This window comes from Pygoscelis adeliae, unplaced genomic scaffold, assembly GCF_000699105.1.
Source record: "Pygoscelis adeliae isolate BGI_AS28 unplaced genomic scaffold, ASM69910v1 Scaffold175, whole genome shotgun sequence".
Taxonomy (NCBI): domain Eukaryota; kingdom Metazoa; phylum Chordata; class Aves; order Sphenisciformes; family Spheniscidae; genus Pygoscelis; species Pygoscelis adeliae.
Window position 1 is genome coordinate 1,073,739 of NW_008824941.1, and position 20,287 is coordinate 1,094,025.

Genomic DNA, 20,287 nt, shown 5'->3' on the forward strand with positions numbered 1-20,287 from the left:
AACATGGTCAACAGAAGTATTTCCTCTGTTTCACTGTAACTTCTTCCACAACTTTCAGTATAAATCAGACTATGAAGTAACTACAATTATCCCTGACTGTGATATCTGAGTTCTTTGATAACTCAAAAAAGAAAAGAAAAAAATTAGCCCACTACCTAACATTTGACATCCTAAGCTTAAATTTCTCACATAAAGGCTTGGAACTATCTGTTCAACATAAAATGCTGTGTTTGCTGTAGAAGCCAACTGTGTAAGTAACAGGACACACACACACACACACACAATCTTATTCCAGCTTTCTGTGCTATTTCATTCCTTCAGACAAGTATCAACAACTAATCCTAATTAAATGTTTAGCAGAAATCCCCCTGCTTGTTTGCAGATCCTTCTCAAACAAAGTTTTCACAGGATGAAAGACCTCTTATGAAGAGCTGAAACAAAGAGGCACAGCCTGCCAGAAATAAGGGGGGGTGGAAACAAGTATTTTGATATTTCAAGTACAGGCTCCATCTCCAAAGGCCTGCTGTCACAGTTAGATCAATCCAGACAGGGTCTGCTAAAGATGCACTGATCATAAAGACGGTGTCTGGTCTTCCCACGTATGGTACTACATTCAAACTAGAGCCATTCTGACTATGAGCAGCAATGCTGGATTAAGACTGTAAAAATGTCTCTTGAAGTCTGGCTCCAGGAGTGAGATAAGACTCTCAGATGTAGGAGAGTGAACGCAGCTGGTAAGTGAACCAGACCCTGCAATAAAAATAGGAAGCTACAATCTTCCCCACATCCCTGCCCACCACGCAGACTGCCCGTGCAGTCTGTCCGGTACCAAGGTGGGAAGCAGGGAAACACAGTGACCCTTCCCACTTCTCCCATGATTATAGGGCAAATTCACAAATTATTAGAAAGTAGTAAAATAAACTGCCATAATTGAATTGGCTTTCTGCCATGCAACACCATTTTTCACTGCTGACAACTAAAAATTAAAATCATCCCAATCCTTAGATATCAGAGATCCATTCCGATTTATCAGTAAAATGAAGAAGTTATTAAACTGCCATAAATAAAAAATGAATACTGCCTCTAAAGCAAAAGGCAGAGAGGAAAGAGAAAAAGTCAGATTCAGATATCTGGCACTAGCCCTCTCTGAAACTTACTGCCGACAGTCTGAGTGAAAGAGGGCACGCCAACCCCGTGTGCGTTGCATACCCCAGATTACAAAGCACATCCTAAAATACTGGGGGTAGGGGATAATTAAAAAAACAACAACAACAAAAAACAAAACTCACAAAAGTTTGTTTTTTTTTTTTACTTTAATAAGATTTACAAAGTCTTCTGACAAATATAAAGCTGACAAAATTAAGAGAGTACATTAAAATGGACTAATTATACAGATATTTTTGTTGCCAGGAATCTATTTTATACAATACATTAGAATCTAAAACTATGTCGAAAACTTTCATTATGAAAAGACACAAATAAGCTACCAGCACTTAGTACACAGGAATGCATTTATAGTACTCTTGTTATACAGTATGAGGGAGTTTAGAAAATGCTGTCAAACTTCATTAAGAGGAATGTTACGCTACTTAAAATTGCTAAAACATTCCAGGCTTTTTTGACTATCCTATGCAATAAAGCAAACCTATTAGCAGTACATTATAGCTGAGATGGCAAGAATTTGCTAATAGTTTCATGCTGATTAAGCAACATGCAGTAAGCAGTGCCCTGCCGCTCACTACAGCAAACGTGGCCCTCCCCCATGCTGCTGAATTATAGTTCCGTGCTCAGCATTCAGTGGATCAGCTGGAGCCACCAGCCTTTAGAGAACATTCTCATTGAAACTACAAGTATAGTAAAGTATTGCAGCACTATCTGCGAAGCTATTAAAAAAAATGCTTTTAAGGACATGTATGCATTAAAAATCTCTACACTAACGTATATTGCAAAGCTCAGCACATAAAGCTGTTCTTGAAAGCTGACGGAAAGCAGCTGTTCAGCTGCAGAAGACACAGGTTGAATGGAAGCTGAACCTTCCGGGAGTCTCCAAGAAAAATATATACTAGGGTAAAGGGCATGTTATTTTTCTACTATAGCCATCAGTAAGTGATGCGCCTTTAGATGTCTGTTGCATTTGTTTGATGACTTGGCTAAAGCAGCGTATCACAAACAAGTGACATTTAAAGCCTTACTATTTCTGGAAAAACAATAATTTGCCATGAATAAAGCAGACAGAAAAATAAGGTCTTCAATGTATTTAAAATTACTGTATACAAGTTTTCACAAGAATACTTTGCTATTGATTTCTATGCCGTTTTCTAAGCTTCTCTAAAAAGGTGAATTACAGGCAACTGCAGGCATTGTAGAAGCTCCAAGTTCCCGGTCCCACGAGGGTCTGTAAAGTAACAGTGCTGCAAGCTGATCAGCCAGCTGCCCAGAAAGCTTTCTCCAATGCTGCTGTCAATAAATAGAGCTTATTCTGCTTGATGACTTTGCTGTTTGGCCACATCTAATACAACAGCTATATTAAAAATATAAATCTTATTGGAAAACTTTAAATACCTGAATAGGCTGTAGGCTACCATTACTCCAAATGCTTTTGTCTTTACAAGAGCAGCAATTGAGTATATAGGGTGATTAGCTCTATCTACTAAATAACACTTAGTGGAAGTATTAATAGCTGTGCTTTTTAGATAGATTACCATTGAAATGGGGGATTAGAGGATAGGCAAACAATTTGGCATGGCAGTAGTACAGCAATCATAAAACCTACAACGAAGCCTCAAGGTACGACGAGCCTTGCAGCCATCATTCCTCTCAGAGAAACACAGGACAAGAGTTACAGTTTACATGTTAAACTGCTAAACTCTGATAAAAACACATGTGCAGAACTTTACATTTTAGCATATAGAATCATCTATATTGAGCAGAACTGAAGTTCTATGCCACCTTTCGCCAAGGCAGTACAGAACTTTTGGCCATACTGGCATACCATAACAAAATGGATCTAGTAGCAGAAGTAGCAAGAAGTTAAAAATATCAATTAAAAAAAAAGTCATTTGTCATAAAGCATGCCTTTATTGAGATGCTTAGCATAATAAATTAACATGAAAAGATCCCCCCAACTTGAAAAGGATTTGGAACAAGAAGCTGTTTGATATGGTTTTGATAGCTCGTTTCTGTAGGCTTCTTTCTCCACATAAAACCTTCCCTCAAGCATCATTGAAGCTTACAGATGACACAAAAGCCATTTTCACACACTATTCATCATTTTTCACATACATAAACATAATTTCAACTAACAAGAAATCTCTTAAATGGTTAAATTAACTTAGATGTTAAGCTCCCACTTATTCATTTAGCTCATTATAAAAATAGATTATCTAAAATTTCATTATTTAACATCAAATCTCATTTTGACCTGGCAGGTTTCAACCAACAGTGAACAGATTAGACTTTTCTGCCCTTAAAAACCATCAGTCCCTGTACTGGATGATCCTTTACTAAATCTGCATTCAGATCCAGTATTCTCTCACATGTTTACTGTGTAACACTGAATATAATTAGTGGGTTCCATGACAGACAGCAAGATTTTGTACAAGGTGCAAGACAAAGTCACTGTACAACAACTCAAAGCAGAGATTGCAATTTAATTTTCAAAGGAGCCTTCGGTATTTTAGGATACTGCATTTCTTTGACATCCTTACCGTCTCCCAGTACCTTGGAATGGGACATTCACCAGCCTGCCTGAAGCAAACAAGCCTTAAGGCAAAAAGCAAAAGAGGGAAAAAATGTTTGGCATGAAAAATAATATATTTCTTGTTTTTCCAATACTTTAGATGTGTATTGTTCTTAAAACCCCTCTGACCAGGAAAAATACTTCTAATTTTGGCACTTATGGAAATGAAGTTCACAGCTCCACTGAAAAAGCATTTTAAAATTAAATTCCCATCGCAAGTTGGGCTCTTCAACCAGGGGATCAGGCCCAGCCAGCACGGGTTCATGAGAGGCAGGTCCTGCTTGACCAACCTGATCTCCTTCTATGACCAGGTGACTCGCCTAGTGGATGAGGGAAAGGCTGTGGATGTGGTCTACCTGGACTTCAGTAAGGCCTTTGACACCGTCTCCCACAGCATTCTCCTGGAGAAGCTGGCGGCTCACGGCTTAGACAGGTGTACTCTGCGCTGGGTAAAAAACTGTCTGGACGGCCGGGCCCAGAGAGTTGTGGTGAATGGAGTTCAATCCAGTTGGCGGCCAGTCACGAGCGGTGTTCCCCAGGGCTCAGTTTTGGGGCCGGTCTTCTTCAATATCTTTATCAATGATCTGGATGAAGGGATCAGTGCACCCTCAGTCAGTTTGCAGACGACACCAAGTTGGGCGGCAGTGTTGATCTGCTCGAGGGTAGGAAGGCTCTGCAGAGGGACCTGCACAGGCTGGATCGATGGGCCGAGGCCAACTGTATGAGATTCAACAAGGCCAAGTGCCGGGTCCTGCACTTTGGCCACAACAACCCCATGCAGCGCTACAGGCTTGGGGAAGAGTGGCTGGAAAGCTGCCTGGCGGAAAAGGACCTGGGGGTGCTGGTCGACAGCCGGCTGAACATGAGCCGGCAGTGTGCCCAGGCGGCCAAGAAGGCCAATGGCATCCTGGCCTGTATCAGAAATAGTGTGGCCAGCAGGAGCAGGGAAGTGATCGTGCCCCTGTACTCAGCACTGGGGCGGCCGCACCTCGAATACTGTGTTCAGTTTTGGGCCCCTCACTACAAGAAGGATGTTGAGATGTTGGAACGTGTCCAGAGAAGGGCAACGAGGCTGGTGAGGGGTCTGGAGAACAAGCCTTATGAGGAGCGGCTGAGGGAGCTGGGGTTGTTTAGCCTGGAGAAGAGGAGGCTGAGGGGAGACCTCATCGCTCTCTACAACTACCTGAAAGGAGGTTGTAGTGAGGTGGGTGTTGGTCTCTTCTCCCAAATAACAAGGGATAGGACGAGAGGAAATGGCCTCAAGTTGCGCCAGGGGAGGTTTAGATTGGACGTGAGGAAAAATGTCTTTACTTGAAAGAGTGGTTAAACATTGGACCAGGCTGCCCAGGGAAGTGGTTGAGTCACCATCCCTGGAGGTATTTAAAAGACATGTAGATGCGGCTCTTAGGGACATGGTTTAGTGGGCATGGTGTTGTTGGGTCAACGGTTGGACTCAATGATCCTAGAGGTCTTTTCCAACCTTAATGATTCTATGATTATTAACAGGACCAGAAACTGGCTGTTTATGTATTGTCACCTCCAGTATACACACCTACTCAAGCTGTTTAGTTTGCATGTTAAAGTTTCCAAATAAACCATAAAAATCCCACATATATTAGCATCCATCATTTATATTGGAGGGGAGGGAGATACGAAGGATTAAGACAAAATGTCACAAGTCCTTCTAAATTCAGAAGACCCTGCCTCCACAACATACATGCTCCAGCACACAATCAAAACTTTGACATTTTGTTAGGACTGCTTGAACCCCCTCAAACTCATGTATTTCAATGACTTAAGACAAAGAACATCTACTATTACATCACACATAACATTTTTTTCTGGTAATGAAGGATAAAGTAGAAAGCCAAGTCTCATGCCAGACAAGACATACACACACAAGACTTCAGTTTAAAATTCTGTTCCTTAACATGAACAGAGAAATTCTGTCCATCTAATAGGATAAACAAAAGTGTTAGTAGTTGGCGCTTTTATATAAGAGTTATTTCAAAATTTGAGCAAAGTAGGAGTACTTCCTTCAGTAGCTGTTTAAGACCACACAGAAAAGCCTATAAGTAATTACGCCACGGTGCTGCTAAGATTTTTTTTTAATTCTCAACTTTTAACTGAGCTAGAATAGGCTACAATCACTCTAATTTTAGTTTCGTGATTCCGTTTTGCAAAAGTGTACCGAATAGCAGGATGAATATTTGTAGAAATACATCCAACCCACCATGCCTAACTTCAAGAAGTTAGAGATTTTTTTAAGATCACTTTTGAGGTTTTTTTAAAATGCTAAAGGCAAGTACACAGTTGTACTGTTAAAGACTATCTCAAAATCCCAGAAATACTCAGCAACAGGATATACGTACTACTTACAGCAGAACTAAGCAAAGCAATAAAATTCTCATGGGAATCTCAACCAGGTTGCATTTTTTTTCCTCCTACAACAACTAAAAATAGACGTATTTATCCTTTGACTCTATTTCTTAGTCTGTTTCTCTCTACTTGCAGACAGTTTGTTGGCACACAGTTTCAGGGCAGAAAGCATGAAACACCCAGCCATGCAGTTCTGCACTTTCTTCCTCTTTATTTTCCTTACACTAGCAAGAATTTCTTTCATTTTCAACAACAGCTACTTCTGCAATTCAGTATCCAGAGTAAGTAAGTATACTTTTGTCGCTTAATTTTATGTTTCATCATTAAAACAGATGTTAAAATAAAGTAAGTCTGCAACTACCACTTTACTTCAATAAAATTATATATTAAACCAGCATTTTTTTTCAGGTGACAGTTAAGATATAAAAAGATTTAGTATTTGTGGAATTTTATTTACTTCACAACAATTCTGAGGCTGCACTCAAGCCCAGATCCAGTCATACCAAGGACACCACAGAAGCCTGGTCCTCAGTGCTCAGATCACAGTTTAACATAATAATAGTGAAGCAAAGCAGCAGTTTCTGGACAGACAGTAAGGAGGCACTGCGAGAAGATGAAGTGAGAGCAGGACAAGCATATGGAATTCCTGAGACCACCTACGGACACAGTATTTAAATACAGCCCTTCAAGCTACAGTCAAAAGCTTTCCTCAGAAAGTCAGTTGCAAAGGACATTGTCAGTGTAACATCCTTTTACCCCACAACATTCTCTTTATTTTTTTAAATAAACAGCATGCCAAAGACATGCAACAGCTAGAAAGCACTCTGCCTTACAGCCAGCACAAATGCCGTATGGGGTATGACCACACCATAAGTTTGGACAAAAATCTGCTGAGGCTGTAGAGCTTTACAAAGCAAGAAAAGAAGAAAAGAGTTTAGAGCTAGATTTTAGCAAAGCACTTGGGATTTGGACTTTTCTGGTTTTCTATAAAAGAAAGGAAAAAAAAAAGTCAAGCACAAGCACATATCCAAGTTTTGCTCAACTGACGGTTACAATAGCAACTTACGAACTAGGAAAAAGCAAAAAGGGATGCAATACAGTTTTTACACATACAGTTAACTGAAAAGTAAACAAACTTGAAGGAAAATTTACACCTTGGTGCATCACAACCCACAACCTGCTATAGAAACAAGTGCTCTCAAACTTGGGAAGAAAGGAACTGAGACAGGTCTCTGTGAAAAGAGCATGGAAGAATAACAAGAAATATCTCTCAAGTTTTACTTCCCTCACCCTAAATGTCCTCTCTTCTCAGGCAGTCACATGAAGAACATAACCCTTCAGGTTGGCAAAGGCAAGAGGAAGGAAAGCAAGTAAAGCTGAAGGCTGTAGCTTGTTACTGCGAAGGCTGCCGTGGATGACCGATTAGGATCTGCCACGGGCACAAGCACGAATGGCAGAGCTCGCCAAGTGAATGAGCGATGAGCAAAGGGTTGGAAGGACAATGCTGCCTGACAGCTGGGCTAGTGGCAGGGTCACACTGCCTCTTCGCCAGGGAGCTCAGCCTCCAACTACCCACCTAAAGCAAGGCAGCCACAGAGCCCGGCTGTGAAAAGCACGCCTGGGAGGAAGCAATGAAGTCCTCTGGCATAGCTTGTGGGTGTGAGCACTAAGGAGTAACACATTATGGCATGAAAAGTACAGGGCCTTAGGGTACCATGAAGATGCCTTTAGAAGTTAGAGTGCAGCACCTGGGAGGGAGGATAAGGACAAAGTCACAGCCAGAACAAATGGACTTATTTGGAGGATTAAAAAAAAAAAGAGGACAATACTGATGAGTACATCTCATCAAGTTTTTGTGAAGGAGTTTAAAGTTGGTAGTTGCACTGTATGAGGTGCAAATCAAGATCAAAGTGCTATCAAGAAACAGAACAGTGGCCCCTGATTTTTTTATATCTTTATGTATCTAATTACATATATAGAATATATGTATATATATTCATACACACATATATATAGTCCCCTGTGTCTAAAGCACAATGCATTTATGCATGATAGCCATCTATTATTAGCTCTTTGAATTGGATGCAGATAACCAGGAATTGATATGGCTGATGCCAAGCATGTTGATAGATCATCAGCGGCAGGGGAAGCACCTTTATTCAATTTCAACAGGAAAAGCAGTCAAATCAAAGTCGCTCAAGAACCTCATATTTAGTGTTACAACACTTTTACCACAGGATGAAGCTTCTTCTAAATACTTGAAGAACAAACAATGGTTATGTGCAACATGGTATGAAGTTTCTTTTGTAGCATGAATCATTTCTAAACAACATCCTGGCAATCCGTCAAGCTGTCTAGAAAAGAAATGTGTATACAACACTCTTAGATATGTTGAACAACCAGGTGAGAGTCCACAAAGTTTGTTAACAGTATTTTTGTTTTTATCAGACATAATATTTTATTAGAATATTTCTTTACACTAGCACCTTTGTTGGAGAAGTCCCATCACAGCAGTGATACTAAAAAGGCAAGTGTGTCCTCCAATCCCTCAGATTTGCAGACTGCACACTAGACTATTTATGACTATTCAGGTTGCAATAAAGGAGTATGTATGGGCGATTGACAGACTTGATCACAATACTGCTTAAGCCAGCACCACTCCATCTCAGTGCTGTACTGGCAATAAATATTTGTAGAGCCAGGTGGTAACTAGGGCAGCAAAGTGATTCAACTGAACAATAATCCACAAAAGCAAGAGAAAGATGGCAACTGCGTATGCTAGACACCACCAGGAAACTTACATAAAACTCTGCTCTTCAGCACTGCGTTTAAACAGAACACAGCAAAGCTACTTGATTTAACCGGATGATCCGAAGATCATCCAGAAGCCTCAGGCAAACCATTAAAAAAAGGGAAGAATTGAAACTATGTTAATTAAATTCAAAACATAATACGTAATTTCAGGTTTAAGATAGGAGCCAGTAAGTTCTAATCATGAATTTGATTACAAACAGAAGTTGAAGCCAGATAGTGTAACATCAAAACCCAACATAAGCAATAAGCTCAATTCATTCAGTCAGCTCCTCAAAGTTTAGCTTTCATTTACAAAACTGTTTTATCAGACCGAGAACTAGAATTAATTGAAATATAGATTCCAAACACCTATGCCAGTCTTCAGAGCATCACTGTACACAAGCTCTAAGTCTCTGTCAAAAGAGTTTACAAAAGAAAAGACAGGACAAGCAGATAAAAACTGTTGAAAGAGAGGGGAAAAAAACCCCAAAGTTAAGGTTGCTTTACTTCTCAACAACCTCTCAGCTATTTCAGCATCAATAATTACAACACCAACTTAAAAATCAGGAGTCCTCTATATGCAGTACTAAGTGTGCACCCACGAGCACGTAAGGTTTTTGCAAAGCCTTCACACAGGAACTATTCCATGTCTCTGCTCATACTTTTCACCTCTTCTATGCTATTTTCAGCACTATTATCTCCTTTTCAAGATGAGAGAGGCTGGCAACGGCACGCTATTTAAAATACAGAAATACCATGGAATTAGAGTTCTGCATTTCTGTTTTGCTCCATTTCCTACTACTGACACTCTCCATGCTTGTTTGATTGCTTCTCTGCATTAACCTAGCACATTCATAGAACAAGCTACTAAAAAGTTACTGTCTTTCCCATGCACTAGCTCAGAAGCCATATTAAGATAGACCAAATTCAAAATTGATAAATGTAATCTAACACCATGTTGCCTAATTACTCACCATCACAAAAGTCTTGAAAATCTTCAATTCTTACTATGCTGAAAGATTGTTTTGTCCAAAAGTATTGTCCTTTAGCATTAGAACAAACCCCACATAAGGGCAAAACGCGTTTCTCTCTATCGTTTTTAAACCAAACATATCTGGCAAGGTACGTCAGAGAACTATCAGCTGTTTGGGTACTAGATACGCATAGATTTTACTTTCCTTTTTTTAAGCACAAATGTCTACTATTCCAGAGAGAGCTGCCTAAAAAAAGAAAAAAGTGTTCTGCATTTTATTCTACCGAGTCATACGTTCCCTACCCTTTTGTCACACTGCTGTGAAACAAATGTTACTTTCTTTAGAATTCTACAAAATAACAGCACATTTATTCCATAGACAAGCACTGCAATATTAAACAACTGCCCTGATAGTAACTAGGTAAAGATATACCAAATGCAATTGTTTATATTCAGTTATGTGCAAGAAGATATGATCAAATATTGTCAAATGGGTTTTTGTTTATTACAAAGCAATTTAAGTTTCTTCTATGTCTGGAGGTTCCCGACTTAAAACCAACAGAAGGACTGCCAACGGAGAACAACCAAGTCCCCGGTATCTCCAGCTGCTTTCAGTTTAGGCAGCGGTCAGACAACACACCCGTTCCTTTTCCTAGGGCTGCTTTTCTGTTTAAGCATTTACTCCACCATCCATAAAGATTCTGCCATCACCCCTGCTGAGGGTGGTATTTTGCACTACTTCGAAAGAAAAGGCAGGTGGGACAGCAGGCACCAGAACTCCTGTTGCACACTAGAAATCACACTTTTCTAGATGAAAAAAAGATAAATCAATTCTATATTATGACTGTTATTCCTTAAGCACTGCAGCTTGAGCTTCATGTGAGCTAGTAAGTAGTTCTACCAGGATGAAAGGCACAGGTTTATTAATGTAAGGTGATGCCCTGGAAGTTCCACTTTATCATTTTCTGCATGAAACTAAGGTAAATAGGGGTGAAAAGTCAAAAGACTGTGTTAGCACTTGCAGAATTTTAACAGTGCTTTAGATGTTTATTTCAACTCTGAAAGCACATGAAGCTGCATGTACCAAGTAGATCTGTAGCTTACTCAGCTGAGCATTCAGACACCAGTATTAGAACAAGCCAGTCAACTAAAACCAACTTGTCTCCCAGGTTATGATTTTTCAACAATTGCCTCACAGAGATGAAAAAAAAAAACAACCCACAATATTAAAGACGGTCAATCCGATTTGCAGCAGTGAAGTTCAGAGGAGCATACGGGCTGTAGGCGGTGTTAGTGGGACACAGCTCCTTCTCATTCTAGGGCACCTAAATGCAGAATTACTCACTCAGACAGAGAGGGACAACTATCTGCTAGCTGACTTACATATTAAAAATACTGAGACAGAGCTGATCACAACCAACATCACTGTAAAGTGAAACTATCCAGACTTCTTGTCACTGGGTAGGAAAAAAGAAAAAGCCAGGAAAAGTATTCCTTAAAGGTTCTGGACAGACAACATTCAGAGTTACTCAGAAAACATTTCAAGCTGCTTACAAAGTTCTAGCAGCAGATACTGGAATTACAAAAAAAAAAGTGTTTTAATGTTTTACAAAATTCCTTAAATTATAAAGCTTTTAGTTCCTTGTCATTGAAAGTTATTCTTCACCTCATTATAATGGGCATATTTCACCATTTAACATCATTAGAATAACAAATGCTGATTTTAAGGATCTAAGAGATTAAAAAGATGATACTTAAAATGTAATTCAAAAATACTACATTATACATGCCACCATGAATCAGCAAACATGCTCAGTTTCATTAAGAAAAAAAACTTCTTGTATATAGCATGCTTCCTTCGTACTGTCAAATTATTGATTCCTTGGGCAAATGAATGAAATAAAAAAAATAGCATGAAAATTTTTATAATAGAAGCAAATTAATTCTGGGCCCCACAAAACCAGTAATAGCCATTTATTTTAGAGGTTTCATGTTTGACCAACAAGGCAGTCTAACACTAACAATTTGCCACCAGTCTTTCAACTAAGTGACAAAGTCAAGAGTGCTAAGATCTCCAGAAGACACGCTCTCAGATCTTCCACAGAAACACAAAAAAATTTGTTTTCTCCATTAAAAAAAACTACAGCAATCCCACAGAAATTGCAGAGGTAAGACAGAAAGATCTTTTTGCAAGATCTTTACTACTCAGAATTAATCAAAGCAAAACAGCCATCCTAGTGATAATCCCCTTAGTGCTTCACAGTTTATGCAATAGTCAATTACTAAAGAGGATGAAAGACAGAACAATCTTTGCAAATAGGTCACTGTCTATATTTATAATGATTAAAACCAGCCTGCTACTAAAAGTAACTTTTAATAAGCATAAAAAGTAACATTAAGACAGTGCACACATTTTATTCTTAAATATATTCTATGTCTCCTGTGACAGAAGAGGAGGTAACACTCAACAGAAAAAGTTATTTCACATAGGTTATGCATTAGCATTGCTCAAAGCAGATTTTAATTTGTCTGTAATGATTTTATTCCAAAGTATCATCCTCGTAAAGGTAACACCTAACCATTCTTGACGTGATCTCTCAACTTACCCAGCTCTGTCCCCATCTGCACGCCTTCTCTCTCAAAACTCATTAGTAGACTTTACCTGCAAACGCTGCCTAAAGCTCCTTTTCAAGACCACTTCGAATGTCTTCCACTTTTGCTTCAACTCTTCTTTCCTGTTTAGGCATGCCTAAACGTGTAATTTTTTTTTTCTTCAGAACAATTACTCAGGGCTCTACGGCACACTGCTGGGACTCTCATCTGCTTCTTTCAAGTATTGTCTGTCTTCTGCTACAGAATTCTCCTCTTTCAAAATTTTCCTTTTTCCCCAATCCCTGGCCTCACCAAGGAGTATTTTCTGCCCTTCCTGTGGGATCAGGACATCACACCTGACATCATTTTCCTAAAATTTTATTGAATTTCATTGATTCTCACAGCTTCAGGCACCACCACCACCATGTCAGTGATTCTTATGCCCAGCTGTGCACTCCTGAACCATTTCATTCAATTCCAATTCTACCTGCAGTTACTGTCTCCACCAGTTAAACTGGAGCTTGTTTCCTCTCAAGCCCTGTTTCCTCTAATTACCTCCAGCCTTCCTACAGTTCAAGTCCATAAACTAACATCTGATTCTTATAATGCCTTATGCACCAGAGCGGCACCCAATAGTTGGAATTTCTTTGCATAAAATGTCAAGAATATTAATTACCCAGTCCTGATCTTTCTTTCTCTTGACCAGATCACTTGCTTACATCTTCATTAGCAAGTTCTTCTGCTCACACCGACGGTACAGCTGCAGAACCTGCACTTCATTACTGGATAGTCTTCAGAGAATAATGTAACCACCTCTTAGAAGAATCTCATAACAGAAGCATTCCTCTGCATCTCATACATTTGTACTTGGGATACTGAAAACACACTGAAGGTTGGGTTTGGGCTGAATACTATCACCTCAACCCCACCAAAAAATCACCTACACAAAGGTATTAAGGTCACTCTAGCTTCTAATCTTACAAATTTAAGACAAAACACCTGTAGCTTAGAGTTTAGCAGACTGCCTAAAACTGAACTCCACAGCAGGTACGGGAGGGAGAACCACATTCAGTCTTGTGAAGTGAAATCCTGTTTGTGCATGGAAGCTGGGAACTTGATGTTCTCACTACCGAATAAGAGCAATAAAAACAGCTTTCTGAGCCATTAATTTCTGCACAGCTGATTTCTACTAAACAATGCTCATTATTGAAAGAATTCTAAAAAAACGCGAGGCCGTTCCAGTGAGAAGGCTGGCACTCTGAATATCTAGACTGAGCTAACGGTGACATCAGTGCTACTACTGCTTTAATCCCTATGGCTACTAAATGTCAAACATTTTCATTGTATTTAAAGAGCTTGTGATTGCGCACGATGAGATTAAGTTACTTCAGTTTTAAAATAAGACAACTGCAAGGCACAGTGAGCATCTGCATTCTTGTTGCCCAAGACCATGACAATGGCAAGTTCGTCAGTAACACCAGTCAGAAACTGCCATGCTTTTTTCCACAGCCAAAATACAGTATTTTTAGGATTTGCAATTTTTAAGCACTGTGAAAACTCCCATCTTCAGACCTTCCATAACCCAGTGAAGTCTACAAATCTGTGCATAGCTGCCCCACTCAAACCCAAACTTATAAATAGGTTGCAGCGTTGAGTCAAGTATATTTGGGGGGGGAGGGAGGGAAGCAGGGAGAAAGGTGAAAGGCTAAGTGTCACTGCATCAACAGTCACAAAGTCCAGTGGAAACTGAGCAGTGGGCCACATATTTCTTCTTGTTTGTCAAAAGACACCCATGTAACATTAATTTCATCTACTTTAGAGAAGGAGATGCATCAAACTATAGTCAACACAGTAGAAGGAACTGTCTCAACATACAATATAAACTTTAGTGTGGTAAACTATTTAAAGTAGGATATACTTTCTAAACATTCCTTAGTATTTTCATTTGTTTGGCCATCGATTACTATGGCAGTAGATGGGCTACTACACATACTTCTAAAATAAATATCTAATAATTATTTTATCCTTCCAAGTTCTAAGTGGCTCATATCAACTACAGTGAGCTAGGACACTGCTGTACAGAAGTGCAAGAGAACTGATCAATCTTCACATTGTATAAGTGAGAACTTACTAAAAAAAAGAAATTAAATTCAGTGATCCTATTTATTCCTTATTATTTGCGGGGGGGAAGTTAAAATAAAATTGTCATAAAAGATACAAGTATTAGAGGCATGAAGTCCCATAACTAGAGTAATTCTGAATTTCAAGAATAAGGCCAAGAGTAGAGTAGGATATTGAAAAACTACTGATTCGGAGTATTTCAATATATATAAGAGCTCATACAGTTCAAGATTACATAAAACACCCAATCAATCTTATATCTTTAAGATCTTCCCACACTCGCTCATTAACTAACCAGCTTTGTCTTAATTGTGTCTTATTAGCAAAGTACTGATTCACAGCTCTCCATGATAAGCTTTTGATTCTAAAGTTAGCATCAACTTTTATTCGAATACCACACCTGAGCGAGTTCCTTTGGTACTCTGAATACATGCTGGCAAGCGGGATTTACTATAGTGATCAGTTTGTACCCAAGCAACAACATTACAGAGTAAGAAAGTTCAAGACTAGGGAGCTTCTAACCTTAGAATTTTAAAATAATTTAACATCTCCTTACAGAAAGATTGGGGCGGGGGTGAGGTGGGGGAATTATCTGTATACACACATACATAATTATGTGTATGTACACATACATCATCAGTTCAAGAACAAACCTGGATTACAATAGACTAATTAACTTGGTTACCTGTACCAGAAGTGACCTGATTATCTAAGTCAGAGCACTAATCTTTTGTTGGGGGTGGGGGAGGCCTGTTAAAAAAAAATTAAAAAGTGAGAGACACCACTTTACTAAGGAAAAAGGCCATCAATGCTTAGCTTTAGCCTGAAGTGGGAGTACATCATTCCTGAGATTCTTCCATACTAATTAACAAACTCACATATTTTGAGTTTTAATCCAGAGTAAAGTTGTGAGAAGCAGAATTGGCAAGGCTGACTCATTACAACAAGAGTCTACAAATAAAATAATCAAGCCAGAAATTAAACTCCATATAAGTCTTAAGTGTACCATTTTTAAACTATTAAACCCACAAATACATCAATTTACAGCTCTTACCCTATCTATAGGCATACTTAGGAAAAGCTGACAGTAACTAGCACTATTATTTCAACAAGTCAAGAAGCGAGGAGTTATGGCAGTAGGCTCCCTTCCTCTGGAAGAAAATATAAACCCAAATTCAGTGTCATCTCAAAACAATCTTAATAAAGAAAGAACAAAAGCATTTCTGTAACATTCAACCACAGGATAACGTAAATGAAATTAATCCCCAAAGCAAAGTATTTCTGCAAGGAATAGGGCTATACACATCAACTGTTTAGACTTCAATAACTAGTTCGTGCTGAGATAAGACATTTTTACTTAAACAATCTGAATTTATTAGGAATAAATCTCAAAACAGTAGCAAGCAATTATGGCAATATGGAAACAAAAGAAAAAAAACCAAACACAAATCTACAGGGACTATTTTTTATCTTACCTGCACTTGTTCTGTGGAGCTACTACTGAGTTCATCTCCAGACTCCGAATCCTGGTGAATTTTTTCTGAGCCTTCTCCTGCTACTGTTTGTTCGTGCAAAAAGCTGGTCTTCTCTATTTCCAAGAACTCTGGACACGGGAAGTGACCCATGGAGACGGTTCTATACTGATTGGAAACCTTGGGAGATTGCAATTCATTGTTAAGTTTTCCATTGTTTTGGGTAAGGTCCAGACTCAAACCAAGAGTTTGACCAGGACTATTGTTCGGTCCCAGATTTTGATTGGCATCTCGAACTAAGCAAGACACTTGAACTGGAGAAGATTTTCCAAAACTAGAAAGCTCTGGTGACTTATTCACATTTTCAGTTGATCTCTGTAATCCATGTGTCAGCTTCAAAGAGTTATTTGGCAGCATGCTTGCTTGCTTGACAGGTGGCATCAGCGCTTTTCGTGGTATTTCCTTTACGTACTGTGCTGGCACATAAAAGGGTTTGGAATTTTCATCTCTTTTGACTTGCCACCAATCATCGTTAGTCTTTTTCACTAAGATGTATTTCTCCCCTTGCTTAATCACAATTTTCTTGTCTTTGGCCTCATACTCATAGTCGTACTCCACTTCAATGTACAATTGTCCTGGAAGTATCTTCCCACCTTTATCAGCCATTTCTATTTGAAAAGATTTCACCTTTTCAGGCAAAAGGTAAGCCACATTCTGTTTCAGAAGCGTTATTTTCCTGTTAACAATCAGAGCTGTAAGAAAAAAACATATATATGTAATAAAGTAATTGTCTAAGAGCACTTCAGAGGAAAATAATTTCAAGAATAACCCTGCTTATTCAATTTATGTCAACCTCAGACTAATAAATTTATGGAAAAAATGCAGGATGTGCAGGTACCTTTCTCAGTGATAAAACAGAAAGTCAGTAGAACGACTTAATCACCGATTTAACTCTCCTATTCACACAAGCCTCCTGCTACCAAGTTGCTCATTAAGCCTGTTGTTTCTATTACTAAATAATGTTGATCATCAGGGACTTGGTGCGGGGACTAGTCCGAGTCAATCTCTTGCTTACACACAGGCTTAATTGCTTCACGGAACTGTGTTACTACACTAGTTTTAACCAAAATATTCAAAAGGTGAAGGTTATTATTTGCTTGTTTTGATTCCGCTTTAAGTTCACTAGTTCCTTCAGAGTGCTCAAAATTCATTACAAAATCCCTTAAATCTTCCTCTAATGCTACACCCCAGTCATCACGTTCAGCATGGGCTGGCAGTCCTTGACCCATGTACACTGCACACTGTACTGAACCTTCTAACCTTCACCTAACAGGAGAAGACGACTAGGGAGCTACGCAACCCACACTGGCGGAGGCTGCAGATCAGGTTGCCTCTGCATCTAGCTGTTGTCTATACAGCATGTGGTATAATCACTTTTATTTATTTCCTTCAATTGCTAGTATAACTGCAACATAGAATCTATAACCATGGTAGTATTAAGTAAAAGTATTTAACGTTTCCAAGATACTTTGGTTTCAGTGGTTTAAATTCTGCATATTTACTTTGCTCTTGAGAGCTTTTTTTACCTTACAGAAAACCTGATCTAACCAAAAGCTTAAGGGCTAAAACAGAAAACACAAACAAAAACCCCAACAATAACGAAACAGAAGTACAAACCAAAACCAAAAATGGATAATAAATGAAAGAGTAATACATGAAAATTTTGAAAAGAACTTTTAGCATCTTATAATCCAGACAACCACCATTGTATCCGCACCCATGAACTACAAGTTCTCTCTATTTAATCACGTAGCATCAATGTCACAATTCATTAGTGGATAAGCATCAGTCTTGCCAACTTACACTGACCACCACACAGTAAATTAACACGAAAGATATGATTTCTTAACCTTGAAAAATCAAAGCATGTAAGTAAAGGGGAAGATCTCTAGCATTCAAATAGAATGTAGGAGAATTCAAGTAAAATGCTGCCACATTTAGTCTTATAAAGACTAACAAATGAATCTTTTTTAAAAATGCACATTTCATGAATGAGAAAAATTATGTAGAAACTTGCAGCTCTGCAAGTTAAGACTTTGTGTTGAGATTTGTAGTGTTTACTCTGCCACAGAGTGGAACTAATGCAATTCCATGCAGGCACACACACGCAGAGTGAACTCAGCTACCCTAAACGGGACTAAGGACAGAAACAACAATAAAAAAAAGAACTCCTGGGAGAGCTGAAGCAGAAACCCCTAACAGTTCATCATTTTTTCTTTCACCATTTCTGCTATTTGCTCTGAGCCTTGGGGAAAAAAAAAAAAAATGCATTTCCCACATAACGAGGTAGAAAAAGAAGCAGCTATAAAGCTCAAGCATGATGCCAAGACAGAAGTGCCCGTCTTTAAACTGTGTCTTTCTCTCTCCCACAGTCCATCTTCTTTTACTTCCAGGAAGTACTTCCTATAGGTAACTTAAAAGCTACCATCATTTAAAAGAATCCAAATGGAATGACAAGGTCAGACTTACAATTTCATTGAGGACTTGGCAGAAGGAATGACAGTACCACTTTGAACAAAGCTGACAGTAGGAACACAAAGCAGTAGAAAAGAATGCTAGGATTCTGGCATTTACTCTCTCTACCATAAAATGGTACATTGAAATTCACAGCATTATAGTCTATTTACAGCCTCTGTACAAAACAACTTGCTTACCTTCTGTTCCACATAAATAGGTATTTTTAAGTGCAACTCTGCACTTGTTTAGCAACTGCAGCAGAAGGTAAACGTGAACAAACTGCAGCCATTCCCACTCTCTTCCTAGTTGTGGAAGCTCTGCCATACAAGCATTATTTTTTCCTTGTTACTAAACCTGACTCCTCCCAACACTTCTTCAAAGCTGCTACCAACCCCTTTCACCACTTCAAGGTCATATACCACAAAAAATGCAAGTGTTTCCCAGTTACAGTCTACCTCTGAGGTCTACTACCTTGGAAGTTGAAATGTAGGATGAGGACCCAGTCACACTGTTTTTCCTTCTCCCATACAGAAACCCAAAAGAGAACATAAGCCTATGGTTTCCCACAGGGCCACCAAGTGTTTAAAAGCTTGGATTTTTCATTTCTTTTTTGCCAGTTCCATATAACTATTTATTGAGAATGCATGCTTAACATTTTTTCAAGAGACATAGGTTCAGTAAGTTGCATTTTATGCTTAAAAAAACCCAGAATTTTGAGAAACACAAGTTAAATAAAATACAGTAGCTACAAAAATAGCTCTATCCACTTTTGAAGCCAGTTTTGCAGCCTCATCCCTTTCCAAAAAAAAAAAAAAAAAGAAGAAACAACAAAAATAAGCAGCACAATTTTTTGTTCTTTCATCCAAGCTGCAAAATTATCAAGTCAATAGCAAACATTTGGTAATGTTGAACATACGATCAAAAAGAGACAGGCTGTGTTCTGTGTTTGGCCAGAACACTAAGACAGTTTTATAAACAGATCACATCATCAGGATCAAGGCTCTAATTCTCTACCTCAGAGAGAATCAAGAGATACCTATAGTACAGGTGGGAAATCTTTCTCAGTAAGCTTAACAAATACGAACATTAACCCCATAGGTCTGCAAACAACTACCATGGCCTTGATTTCACCGATCCAAATGCATTAAGTTTTATTTTGTTTGAATTTTTTTAAGGCAGCTGTTGTGCCACAGAAGGTAGACTGCCTGTTCCCGACGCGCAGCCCAGGGGATAGCCAGCCGTCACGTCCTTTCGAGGGCCCATGTATCTGTCTCCAGAACTCGGGTTGCAGAGCCACGGAAGCCTTGGCCAAACCTCTCCTGTAAGGGGCTTAGAATAATTCAGATGTGAATTCACAATATTGACATTTGGAGCACCGACTTCATTGTGCTACTAGTCAACAGCTGAAGCGATACAGTGAGGTTACAAGGTCTGACCTGCCGTACTTTTTTTTTTCCCTTTGCCATTACCTGTAACGCTGGATGGCACCCACTTTGGTAAAGAAGGTTGGAGCACCCTAATTAGAGGATGATAAGCATGAAAAATTATCTGCTTCCACAGAGGACATCTGTAAGCTTTAATACCTTAAATAAAGCCTCAATACCTGATTAAGAGATTAATAACAAGGAACGGCGCCGCTGACAATAAAGACCTAAGAAAACCTACTCACGAGTACCAAAAAACAGACTCAGGCCACGCTCT

General features: G+C 39.0%; 1 protein-coding gene across 4 annotated transcripts in view; it reads right to left on the reverse strand.

Moving 5' to 3' along the window:
* The window catches only part of ARHGAP12 (Rho GTPase activating protein 12), a 77,436-nt gene extending 60,634 nt beyond the window's left edge, over positions 1–16,802 (reverse strand). For all 4 annotated transcript variants that reach the window (XM_009325532.1, XM_009325531.1, XM_009325530.1 and 1 more), the window contains exon 1: positions 16,073–16,802. In XM_009325532.1, coding sequence (XP_009323807.1) covers positions 16,073–16,735 — 663 coding nt within the window. In that variant the 5' untranslated portion in view covers positions 16,736–16,802. The remainder of the gene's footprint in view (positions 1–16,072) is intronic.
* Positions 16,803–20,287: the final 3,485 nt, after the last annotated feature.